Below are 12,919 nucleotides of genomic sequence, written 5' to 3' on the forward strand. Positions count from 1 at the left end.
TTGTCCAGGGTGTACCCCGCCTTTCGCCCGTAGTCAGCTGGGATAGGCTCCAGCTTGCCTGCAGCCCTGTAGAACAGGATAAAGCGGCTAGAGATAATGAGATGAGATGCCATGTTCATTTGGCATAAGATTTTTATATCTACATTAATTTTTAGACTAATTTTGTGCAAGAGAACCTGTTCATACGTCATGTTCAGGAACAAACTAACGTTAATGGCGCTAAAATGCCTGGAGAGATGCCCCTAGGATTGTCTGCTTTGCTTATACAGACTTCTCGTGCAATTAGAAAAAAAAATGCACTGCTATGTGTTCCATACGTAGAAGAACTATCAAGGAGACGACAGGGACGACCTCGAACTTCAATCGTCATTTGGTAAGACTCCACCCAGAGAAGTAAGTGACACACTGTGTTCATTGCTCTGTTAATAGCAGGGCTTGCTGAGCGATGAACTAGCAAGTGTTAACCCTCTCTCATGTTATTTGCCCTGTTGATAGTGGGCGAGACTTGCTGAGCGATGAACAAGCTTTTTATCTGTAGCCTATTAACTAAAAGGGGGAAGTCAAGCAGTAAAATTAGTCCAACACAGTAGCAGAGACGCTTTCACATAAAGGCAGCAACAACCACCATCAAACGGTGCGGTTGGAGTCTTGTTCTCGGACTGGACTCGAAATTTTCTTTAACGACTTGGACTTGCTTCGCACTTGAACAATGGGGACTCGAGGTTTAGTGACTCGACTACAACACTGGGCTGAAGGGCATTCAAGCAGGAAGTGCAACATTACAGAGCCCCAAAATATGATAGACATATTGTGCTATGATTTAGCTTAGACTGGTACAAAAATGTTGATCTTGTTTTAGATTCCTAAGTGGACATGTTCTGCTGAACTTAATGTTAATGCTAATGTAAATATTCATGGTAAAGTTTATTTAGATGGTGCCTCATTAAAAAGCCACACGTTAATATTTTAGTGTCAGATTTTAATGCTATCTCCATAGATTGGATTATAGTTTATGTTCTAGATCATTGGTGTCAAACATCTGGCCTGTAGCTTGAGATAGTGGATCTAATCCAGCCCAGCAAATGAATTCATTAATCCGTGGTATAAATTAAACCCGTATTTTGGACAGCAATTCATTTATTATTCCACTAGAGGACGAACCAGAGTGATAAACTCAGGGCCAAAACATGCTAATTATAACTAATTCATCACTAGCGGGTTCAGTATTTGACTCCGTAACCATGTCCCTTTCCAAAAGAACTCATTTTTGAGTTTCACAGCAATGGGATTTAATACTTACACAATCACAACCTTTGTAAATTATTTTGCAAACTACTATACTGTATCAATTTTCTCCCGATGATTGACCAATAACATGGGCTATATTATGGGTGTTATAACACTACATAAATGTAACTTTCAGATAAATGCTGAGACATGAACACAAATACCAGGTGTTCCTGGTCTAACTGACTTGACATGAGACTAACTCTAATGTAATGCGGTCCGTTACCTAAAATCTGTTTGACACCCCTGCTCTAGAAGAGAATATTTCATCATTTCATCAGCATTGCAGTTTAGGATGAAATGTTTCTTACTTGTGATAAAACAATGTGATTTAAAAACCGCCAACTTTCTTTGTGTGTCTTTCTTTATTGGGTGGTACTCCAGTTTCAGCCCAACTTCTTTACGGACATCAAATGATTTGAAGGAATTCCTGGAAAGTGATTGAAATGGTCCTACGTTTGGTTAAGTAAAATCTGTTTTGTTGACACCATCTTTCAGATCTGAAACCTAGTTTGCATGTGCTCTGTCAGGCGCCCTGTCAAAAGTGCACTCAGGCATGGGCTGAAGGATTTACATATTGAAAACTGGTTGTCTTTTGAGACCTTAGGGAAATGGTGACAGGAAATTGCAGGGTAACAACGTTCAAAAAAGTTCTGCAGCCTATCCCAGGAACACTGAGTGTGATACATGAACACATCCTGGATTCTCATTATCAACTAGGGGCTATTAGAGTATCTGATTGACATATGGCCCTTTTCCACTACCCTTTTTCAGCTCACTTCAGCCCGACACGGCTCGCGTTTCGACTACCAAAAAACAGCACGACTCGGCTCGCTTCAGCCCTGCTTAGCCCCTAAAACTCGCACGGTTTTGGAGTGGGGCTGAAGCGAGCCAAAGCGAGCCGAGTGAGTCTGGGGGCGTGAGGAGACACTCCCCTGTGCACTGATTGGTGAGGAGGAGTGTCCTCACATGCCCACACGCCCCACGAGCACGCTGGGATCTGTAAACACCGCAAACCCGGAAGGAGAAGAATTACGAATTACGAGAATTTCTGAAGCCTTATGCGCCTCGCCTCATCTATACGCTCTTGCCAGTATCTGTTGGCGTTGTCGGTGACAACAAGCCACAGCACCAAGACCAGCAACACTAACGACTCCATGTCCTCCATGTTTATTGTTTACTATTCGGGTCGTGAGACTACCGCTTAAAAGGTCACTGATGTCACTGTTTGCGCTGCTTAACGACATCATGTAACGTCCACCCACTTTCGCTAACTCCACCCAATGTGTCCACCCACTTCCAGCCAGCACGGTTCAGCGCGGTTGTAGTCGAAATGCAACTCCAACAGCCCCACTCGGCTCGACTCAGCACGGCACGGCTCAGCCCGACTCAGCCGAGTTTGTAGTGGAAAAGCGGCAATAGTGGCATGTTTTTGGAGGTACGGTAGGAGGAACTCCATGCGGACAGAAACCCAAGCTTAGGATCAAACAGCAACATGCACCATTATCACTATTTGACTTCTGGTTTGAAATTTGTATAGATTTAAAGGAAAAATATGAGTATGTAAAAATATTTGTTCTCCCTGCATATACTGAAAACATGCATATACTGTGTATACCGGAGCATATAAACAAGGATATGACTTTTTCTCTCTAAACTACATTAAGACAATAATTAAGTTCATAGCCATCAGGTCTTAAATCCAACTTATTAAAGATTATAGTTTGGGACTCAGAAGTGTATACTGATGACCGTAATAGAGATCTCACCTCCAAGTCCTGGACTTTTTCATGGTCGATGCTGGTCTGCTTTCCCATGTTGGTATAGTAGCCGTTTGCCATGTCCTGGTCCTTAGGGAAGCCGTCCAGACCCTGCATGTGCTTGTAGCCCAAATGCAGCAGAGCCAAACGCTCGTCTAGTACTCCGCCCATCAGGCTATACACATGGCCCTGTGGTAAAGGAGCACAAATGATTCATGTAGCATGCATACCAAATGAGAACATTTGCATAAGTCAAGTTTTCTTTATCTCTCTCTCTGGTTTTTGAACCTACTTGTCCGGATGGCAACCATGAATAAAAAACAAACGGGCACAAAGGCTAGTCATGCACAGTATACTTTTCAACTTTTAGATAATAAATGTATGTTTTAATCTTTCCCCAATATTCATCTTTTTCTGATGTTTTATCAAGTATGCACACTGGACATCGAGCCAACATTGTACACACAATGCCCAATCCTGTGCCGCTACCTTCTCCTGGTCCGCTGGCACTCCGAGACCTGACAGGTGTAAAGTAGCGAGCATGAGAGAAGCCCGGTGATGACCCCAGCAGGAGCACAGCTGTAGCAGCTCTATTAAGGAGTTATCGATGTCTCCCAAACCAGCATCGGCTAACCTCTTTACCACATCTTGGTAGAGGCGCTGGCCAAAGAGTGATGCTTTCTTGCTGCTCCATGGGCCTGGAGGAGGGACAAAGCATCAGTGTATTTATACCCCCAGTACCCATCGTGCATTACAGAATACAGCACGAAATCGCAAAAGAATACTAACTGCAAAGAACCAATCTGTTATACAGTGCTTGAAAATAAGAAATACAAACTAACCACGCTGCAAAATGCAGGAAGAAGTTTTCTGACAGAACACAAACGGAAATGTATATCATCACGGAACAAGATAGCTCTTTCTCTTCATCAGTGAGATCACAGATTTTAACTGCTAAATTATTACGAAAGTAATTGTATTGTATCCAGCATGTGTGCGCTAAACTAATAGCACAACTACCTGACATCAGTTCTTCCTCATGCCTTCTCAGTATCTTCAGTGCAGCACTGTATTTCAACTGATGGTCCCAGGACCACATCTGCATGCACCTCGTCTGGACAAATGTCCTCCTTAACCACTCATAATATGATACACACACATCTAAAAGAGTGCAGAAGTACAGACAATGTCAATATCCAGCCAGTGTTTTACAGTCTCTCTAGCACAGTGAGTATGATCGAAACCAAATCCTGATAGCTGATGAGAGCAAAAATTAATATCGAATTAACTGATCTAGAGAACTTTATTTGAGGTTTCACTGTAGTTTCTCATGAAGTCCATCCATCCATACATTATCTGTAGCCGCTTATCCTGTTCTACAGGGTCGCAGGCAAGCTGGAGCCTATCCCAGCTGACTACGGGCGAAAGGCGGGGTACACCCTGGACAAGTTGCCAGGTCATCACAGGGCTGACACATAGGCACAAACAACCATTCACACTCACATTCACACCTACGGTCAATTTAGAGTCACCAATTAACCTAACCTGTACTGTATGTCTTTGGACTGTGAGGGAAACCAGAGCACCTGGAGGAAACCCATGTAGACACGGGAAGAACATGCAAACTCCACACAGAAATGCCCTCGCCGGTCGCGAACCCAGGACCTTCTTGCTGTGAGGCGACAGTGCTAACCACTACACCACCGTGCCGCCCTTAAAGATGAATAACTGAATAATAAGCTAGGAGTTGGAAAGTTGAAGAAACTTGACAGGTGAAGATTGGAAAATCGTCGCCTGGTTTCTGTCCAGTGTGTCCAGATTCTTGTTCTTGGGTGCTGTTGAACCCATCGACCTCAAGGCTGGTCATGCTATGCATTCTGAGATACTTTTCTGCTCACCACAGATGTAAAGAGTGGGTAGTTGAGTGACTTCCGGTCTGGCCTTTTTACCTCTGACCTTCTTAGTCGATGCCTTGATGCTCGCAGAACTTTCACTCACTGTATGATTTTTATTTTTCACAACATTTTGTGTAAACTCTAGTGACTGTTGTGTGTGAAAATCCCAGGAGATCTGTAAGCTTCTTAAATATCCAAACCAGCACATCTGGCACCAACAGCCATTCCATGTCACTGAGATTCTGATGTTTAATGTAAATATTAGCTGAAGCTCTTGATTTGCATCTGCGTTATTTTATGCAGTGCACTGCTGCCAAATGACAGGCTGAGCGGACAATTGCATGAATGCACAGGTGTACTGGTGTTCCGAATAAAGTGGAGTATTAGTGTAGCCATCTGTAAAAGTATTTACCATTGGCGAGACTAGCTCTGCTGTCTTGTAGAGCTTTTATGTAGCCTTCAGTGACCTGTTTAACATCTTCACACTGTATGTGGGCTTCGTTCAGTTCCTTCAGTGTTCTCTCTGGAGTCAGTGGGTTCACCACCTTCACAAGCAAATCCACATTATTGAATGGTGTCGTGTAGTCGAGTTACAGTACTTTAATTTAAAAAATATGTCTTTTTACACCTAGGTAAAAACAGTAGTGAACATCAGACAGTGCATCTGTTTGGATCCTGTAACGCCAAATAACAGAAGTGCAACATACTGTAATTGGTAAGTCCTTAAAGTGCATATTCTGGACCAATTTCGTGCTTTTTTTATATGAAAGTATGTCCCTTTACACACTCATCCAGAAGGGTAATTTTGCACAAGGCCATCTGTCTACAGCAGAAAAAAATAAAATAACAAAATGCATCTGGAAAAATCCCAAAGGAGTCTGGGGCCAGATTCATGACGTTATCTGCGGAAACGCAAGCAGGCTGCGCGAGCTTTGCATGGTTTCAGTGCACAGCCTGTGTAGACCAAGCGCTCCCATTTCTCTCTCATTGTCCGGTCTTTTGGAAAATGATGAGTACTAATCCCATCAAGACTGGTGTTGCTACACCCTCCTACGATACATCTGTTAACCATTTTAATAAATAACGCGATAATGTTGAAGAAATTTGCAGAAAACCACCAGGTCGTTTTCTCATAAACAAACCAGCGCTGACGTAGGATTCAGAGGGAGGCGTCCCGCAGATGACGTCACAAAAATCAATGTTTCCCGGAAAATCCAAACCCCAAGTTTTTTCAGAGGCGGACCAATTCGCCTCAAATGGCTTGATTTCAACTGAATTTTTCTGGTATTGCGCAAGGTAAAAAAATTGCACAAAATGCAGAATGTGACACATATTTGACCAAAGTTTAATATAAAATAGGAGAATTACATTGATCTTGTACCTGAATTTACCCGTGATATGTACTTTAAGAAGCAACGTTAGCTAAGCTAACTGGCTTTGTAAGCACTGAAATAAACTAATGCTGTCAGTTAATATTATCTCCAACAGCAGCTGTTTCATTTTACTAGCTATCCAAGTTTGTTAATAAGCTATCTAATGTAAATTAAAACTAACCTACTGCAAGATAACAGAAATTAGGTTATTATATAAAGAAGCCATGGGTGATTCCAAGCTAGCATGGGTGACTGGGCTAGTTAGCATACCAGATGGCAAGATCGTGAACAATTTTAGGGTAAGTAACTTAGAATTTAATCCAAAGAATAGCAAAATAGCTAGATAAAGTTATCATAGTTTAATAGCAGGCTAGTTAATATAAGGTTAACTTACACTATGTACCCACTAGACAAAGTCTCTCCCAAGATAACCAACTTTAGGCTACTGAAGTTTGCAAACCAATCGCCAAGGTCATTACCAAGCTATCTCCAGACCAACCATTTTTGTCATTAAAATCACTAGCCAGGTTTACTATCAAGCTAGATAACATTAAGCTAACCATTACAATATGCAACTAGGAGATGGGGCTTCTAAACTGAATAAATTCTGAATTTGCTTGCAAACTTTAGCTAACATGAGATGAGATTAAGGATTGAAAGAGTGGTTCATGCTCACCGTTTCAGAACCTAAGCGGTAATATTTCATTGGTCCAAAATAACCATGAATTCCTGGCATGTAGATTCCACCACCAATCACAAAGTATCCTGAAGTGTCATTATACAGAATAGCATCCTGAAAACTGGAACACGTTACACAGATGTCACTTTATGACAGCTAAAATTAACATTTCTGGGAAAAAAAATTAATTGTACACAATGTCCCAATGTAGTCAAATCAGCCAAGACATATCTACTGTTTAGTTTTGCACTGCAGCTGCAAGGCTAATGTGGCTAACAAGTACAGGGAGTTTATCATACAAATAATTTCCATGAAAACATGCTCAAATCTTGATCTGTGTGTCAATCTACGGCAGGGGTGGGCAATTATTTTTTCCATGGGGCCACATGAGAAACAGAAAATTTTGTGGAGGGCCGGACCAAAAGGCTGAACTAAATTCTGCATAATATTAATTGTCTTTCTTTATATAAAGCAGTAAATAACATTGTTTTTACAAGCTGCTAAGACTGGCAAGAGTGTGGAAAAAACGAGGTTGCCTTAAAAAAAAGTAATTTATTCAATCAAATTTCCCAAAACAATGGTTAACAAAATGTGAACGTTTGTACCTTTTTTTTCAGTCACATTCACCCCAAAACACAATAAAGACATCACAATATTGTCTTTCTACTCCAAATATCAAGCAAGATACATCATATTATAATAATGATGCCCACATTTGTAGTCTAATCACCTCATGTGACCTGCTCGCAACAACGTCAATTCGGTGTAGGTATCAGATCTACAGATCGGCTCGGGCTCTGGCGCCTGCTGGCGACGTCACACTATGTGATCGGCTGGACCGTTTGAAGGATGACGTACAAGTTTGTGGTTGGTCTGGACAAATTACAGAAGTAGTTATCGCGGGATTAGGTTTCGTGGGATTTCATGTCATGTTCATGTCGCGCGCATTGCGTTTTTGTTGAACACAACTTCAAAATAAAAGCAATGCACATTCAGTCCATGCATGAGGTAAAATTAGAAAATACGTTTATTTTGTAATTTCTAATTAACCTTACGCGGGCCGGTCAGAATGAACCAAAGGGCCGGATGCGGCCGGCGGGCCGTAAAATGCCCAGGTCTGATCTATGGGATATAGTAAAATAACAGAAATAGTCCATATTTATATATGCTACCATTGTCACTAGTGGCTATGCATTTTATTTAGTTCTGATTCGTACTAGCTTCTTGGAAGATGAGCAAAACAAGCTAACTTTACTAGCTATGTACTCTCACGAGACATAGCACTGATCTTTTCTCCTTCCTTTCATGCTTTTTTTTGTTTGATAATGTCTGTATACACATTTACTGAGAGGTCATACAGTATATGACAGGATAAAGTTAAGGTCATGCCTTGCTGGTTGATCCGTGAGAACCGTGGCTGGGGCTACTGTGATCATTCAGGCAGATTTTGCAGGTGATCTGTCGCATAAATATGGGTGGAGTAAATATGCAAATGAAGCCATGGTAGCCACGACGATAGTGACAGAAGACACCAGTAAACCAATGGTGGCAGTGACATATCACGATGGCCTGACGGCAATGTGTACGGTTTTCATGGCTGCAGTACGGCATAGCCATGGCAAGACAAAATAAGCCACGCCCCCTGGGCAAACTTTTCACTTTTTGCAGAATGATGTTCCATGAACATTTTGAGCTCGATGTTTGCAACAGAATGCTACGGTAACCCTCAGTAGCCCACGTCAGCCTCACATATGCCTCAAGGATGCTTTCACGGTTGCGACGGATGAATTCATCCAGTGCTTGACCCATTGCAATTTTCAACATGACCAAACTTTTCGGGTATGGAAGCCACACCCTCCCGGTTGTCAAGGTAGCTCCCCATCTCTCACGTATTCCGACAGAAGGGCCCGGAACGCATGCCGGTTGAACCTCTGAAGGCCCAAATTCATCTACCAGCGTCTACCGTGAAGTGATTCCAGCTATGTGACACTGAGGCGTAACAGATGAAACTCGCGGTTCACCATAGCTCCGTGTCACACACATACACAGAAAATGAATTGTCGATTGTTGCTTTGTCGCTCACTAGGGACAGTATCATACACCAAACATGTTTTGGGTGATTGGCTACTTTTCAGGTAAGGGCAAAAAATTGTGTAAACTCCTTTAAGTCATGAAGATCAGCATTATACGTTGCATCAATCCCTGGTAAATCAGAAACACAATGCATACAATGTTCCCACTGCCTAAAACGTAAGTATAATTTGCCTCAAGCACCTTCATCTAGATCCACCATGCAAAATACTGTATATGTTCCATTTAAACTTGCAGGAAACCAACCACCCTGATAACAAATTTCAAAACATTCACAGCATCTCATCTCGATTACATTAATAATTTAAAGTGTGGCTGTACAACACCAACATCAACCAGGAAATTGAGTTAATGGAAACCATGCAATTCATTAGTGTGCTGTAAATGTGTACAGCAAGAGCATAACGCACTACGACAAACCAGGACATGATTCTAAAAGTGCAAATATAGAGTACATATATGTTATTTACCAGCTGGGAGGTCCGTATCGTGAAATACCGTGGCCGAGGTCTTGAAAGTACTGATCGAGGCCCTCTGGGCTGAGGTCAGTATTCAAGGCCGAGGTCACAGTATTTCACTATACAGACCAACCTTAAACTGGTAAATAATATATTTATTTTTTTCTTTACCAAATTCTAACAGAAAACGAGAGCGCCCCAAAGGGAAAACCGAGCCGAGCCGCCATTTTGAATCCTCATTCACGGCTGTAATGCAAATTGCTTCCTCCTCGGTATACAAGTGCACTTCCATGGCAGGAAAAAAACTACATTTTGCCGCCTATGTAGTCCCCTATTTATACAAAATTGAGTCATTCAGGATTCAGCCATGTTTTTGCTCGGCGTTAGCAACAGTTACAGGTTTTTAGCTTTCTCCTGAAATGTTTTATTTTATTTCTTCTTCCTCAGGGTAGTAAAATGCGCTTTCACTGTGAAGACTGTCATTATCGCTATCCATGATGTAAAATTAATGCTATTCTCCTGAGAAATGCTGGCAAAAATTTATAAGATTTTTGATAAATCTGATAAAAATGTTTGTTATTGTTGTGAATGAGCGAGTCACCAGAGGTCCGTAACCGGGGTCCGTAACTGGGGTCCGTACCGTAGGATACGGACCCGCTTGCCAGCCAATCAGAGCACAGGATTTCATGGAAACCGGACCGCAAAAAAAACAATATATTTTATTTACACATATTCTTACACATACCTGTATATGGCTTCCATGAAGTGATCTTCAGAGCCAGCCTGCATGATTAACAGCTTCACCTGGAGAGAAAATTACAATATGACTTTGTCATGTTTCTTGATAGCCCTGTGATGACCTGGCGACTTGTCCAGGGTGTACCCCGCCTTTCGCCCGTAGTCAGCTGGGATAGGCTCCAGCTTGCCTGCGACCCTGTAGAACAGGATAAAGCGGCTAGAGATAATGAGATGAGATGAGATATATTTTTTCATCTGTAAAATATCATATCAATCATACAAATGCCTGATGCTGTGTGTCAAGCAGCCACTGACTGGTTGAGCAACACCATCACATTGATAAAAGAGAGCAATTTAAGGATCAGTGTGACATTATAATAACTTACAAAACATTACAAAAACAGTGAAGAAATAATGATAAAACAAAATAGAAAAAAATAAAACTTTGTCAAGGTTCTGAATCATCGAAACCATGGACCAATCAAAGTGCATATGCAAATAATATGGAAATTGACCCCTTGTGTGAGTTGAAAAGAAATAGTAACAGTGAGAAAAACTCTTTAGCTCTTGCCCACCAAATGCTTTAGAGGACTGTGAAAAAGTCTGAGCACCTCTGAGGTCTGGATGAAAAGGTCCACCCGGATCCAGGTCCGGAGAGGGATATTTGCGTGAGCTGTGAATGCTCGTTCCACTCTTGAGGTCAAACACACCTGGACCACGATGTTACCTTCACATAACACAAACAAGCAAACACAAGGTAAAGGGAATTTGGTAATTCGACTCTGGTTTGAAATTTTACATGCGTAAATGTAATCAAGAACATTCCTGTTTTCACTGACAAAACTCTGAAAAAAAATAAACAGGATGCTGCGAACTTTGCTTTCGATCCAGTGACTATATCATGCTCAGCTCATTGTGCCACTGTGCGGGAAAATTAATTTATAGTTTGGAAAGCAGGAAATAATCAGATTGAAACCTTTGAGATTCTGAAGCACGTGGCCAGAAAAGTGCACAAAAGTATATATGTACTTCACACATTCATCTATCCATTATCTCTCGCCACTTTATCCTGTTCTACAGGGTCGCAGGCAAGCTGGAGCCTATCCCAGCTGACTACGGGCGAGAGGCGGGGTACACCCTGGACAAGTCGCCAGGTCATCACAGGGCTGACACATAGACACAGACAACCATTCACACTCACATTCACACCTACGGTCAATTTAGAGCCACCAGTTAACCTAACCTGCATGTCTTTGGACTGTGGGGGAAACCGGAGCACCTGGAGGAAACCCACGCGGACACGGGGAGAGCATGCAAACTCCGCACAGAAAGGCCCTCGCCAGCCGCTGTGCTGTGAGGCGACAGTGCTAACCACGACACCAACATGCTGCCTACTTCACGTATATTATAGCTAATTAAAAAGAATTTACAGCTTTTTTACATTTCCATGTTTGTGGAAGTATCTGATCAGGAAATCATACATGACCCAAAATTATAAATTTAGGAGGAACACAAATTTCAGTTAATGACTAATATTGAGGGGCGGCACGGTGGTGTAGCGGTTAGCACTGTCGCCTCACAGCAAGAAGGTCCGGGTGGCCGGCGAGGGCCTTTCTGTGTGGAGTTTGCATGTTCTCCCCGTGTCCGCGTGGGTTTCCTCCGGGTGCTCCGGTTTCCCCCACAGTCCAAAGACATGCAGGTTAGGTTAACTGGTGACTCTAAATTGACCGTAGGTGTGAATGTGAGTGTGAATGGTTGTCTGTGTCTATGTGTCAGCCCTGTGATGACCTGGCAACTTGTCCAGGGTGTACCCCGCCTTTCGCCCGTAGTCAGCTGGGATAGGCTCCAGCTTGCCTGCGACCCTGTAGAACAGGATAAAGCGGCTAGAGATAATGAGAATGAGATGAGGCTAATATTGAATGGATAATTTTGCAAAAAAAAAAATCCACAAGTCTACATTAGCTTTGTAGCGTCAGGGAAAAAAGAACATGGGAGTATACTTGATATGGTGTGTGACTCATTTACTGTGTCCGTTAATGCTTATTTAGTAACTTTTTTATCAGGGTCACTTTAGTTTAACTTATTAATCTGTTCAGAGTTTGAGAATAGAATTGAGAGTTCTTCTGGGAATAGGCAGGGGGAGGATTAATAAAACAAACCTTCGCACATGTCTAAGTATTATACGTCTTCTCGCTTCAGTGAAGCACATCACATTACTCACATGCTTCAGCAGTGAGGTCATGCCACAGAGAAGTCACCTGTATTGCTCAGCAATAGGAGAGGAGTTGCGTAGTTTCTCTGCTCGTTCACATGCCTGATGATGCCACAGAGCTTTTCCCTGCACCAGTTTAGCAAATACAACCACACCGAGACGGTCAGTCTGCAAAACAGTAGTGATGGGTGAGATTAAAGCCTGAAAGAAAACATTTTTAATGTATGTTGTAACTTGAGAACGTGGTAAACTTAATTTTCATTTTACCAAACTACTGTTTATGGACATCACCATATGGAAACACAAGAGCTACAAATAAAAATGTAAAGTTTAGCCAGTCTAGTGGAGAATGAACGCTGGCTTTCACCTGACAAACTGCAGTAAAAAGCAGACCAGAGTTCAATAACAGTTCAATATTTTACTTTC

General features: G+C 42.1%; 1 protein-coding gene across 2 annotated transcripts in view; it reads right to left on the reverse strand.

Moving 5' to 3' along the window:
- The window catches only part of LOC132896684 (protein sel-1 homolog 3), a 55,546-nt gene that overhangs the window by 21,630 nt on the left and 20,997 nt on the right, over positions 1–12,919 (reverse strand). For both annotated transcript variants that reach the window (XM_060937688.1, XM_060937689.1), the window contains exons 4-11: positions 12,540–12,661; positions 10,893–11,008; positions 10,289–10,347; positions 6,992–7,115; positions 5,355–5,487; positions 4,068–4,208; positions 3,537–3,745; positions 3,057–3,236 (exon numbers count right to left, since the gene is read on the reverse strand). In XM_060937688.1, the coding sequence (XP_060793671.1) occupies positions 3,057–3,236; positions 3,537–3,745; positions 4,068–4,208; positions 5,355–5,487; positions 6,992–7,115; positions 10,289–10,347; positions 10,893–11,008; positions 12,540–12,661 (1,084 nt within the window). The remainder of the gene's footprint in view (positions 1–3,056; positions 3,237–3,536; positions 3,746–4,067; positions 4,209–5,354; positions 5,488–6,991; positions 7,116–10,288; positions 10,348–10,892; positions 11,009–12,539; positions 12,662–12,919) is intronic.

The sequence above is a fragment of the Neoarius graeffei genome, chromosome 13 (assembly GCF_027579695.1).
Source record: "Neoarius graeffei isolate fNeoGra1 chromosome 13, fNeoGra1.pri, whole genome shotgun sequence".
NCBI lineage: Eukaryota > Metazoa > Chordata > Actinopteri > Siluriformes > Ariidae > Neoarius > Neoarius graeffei.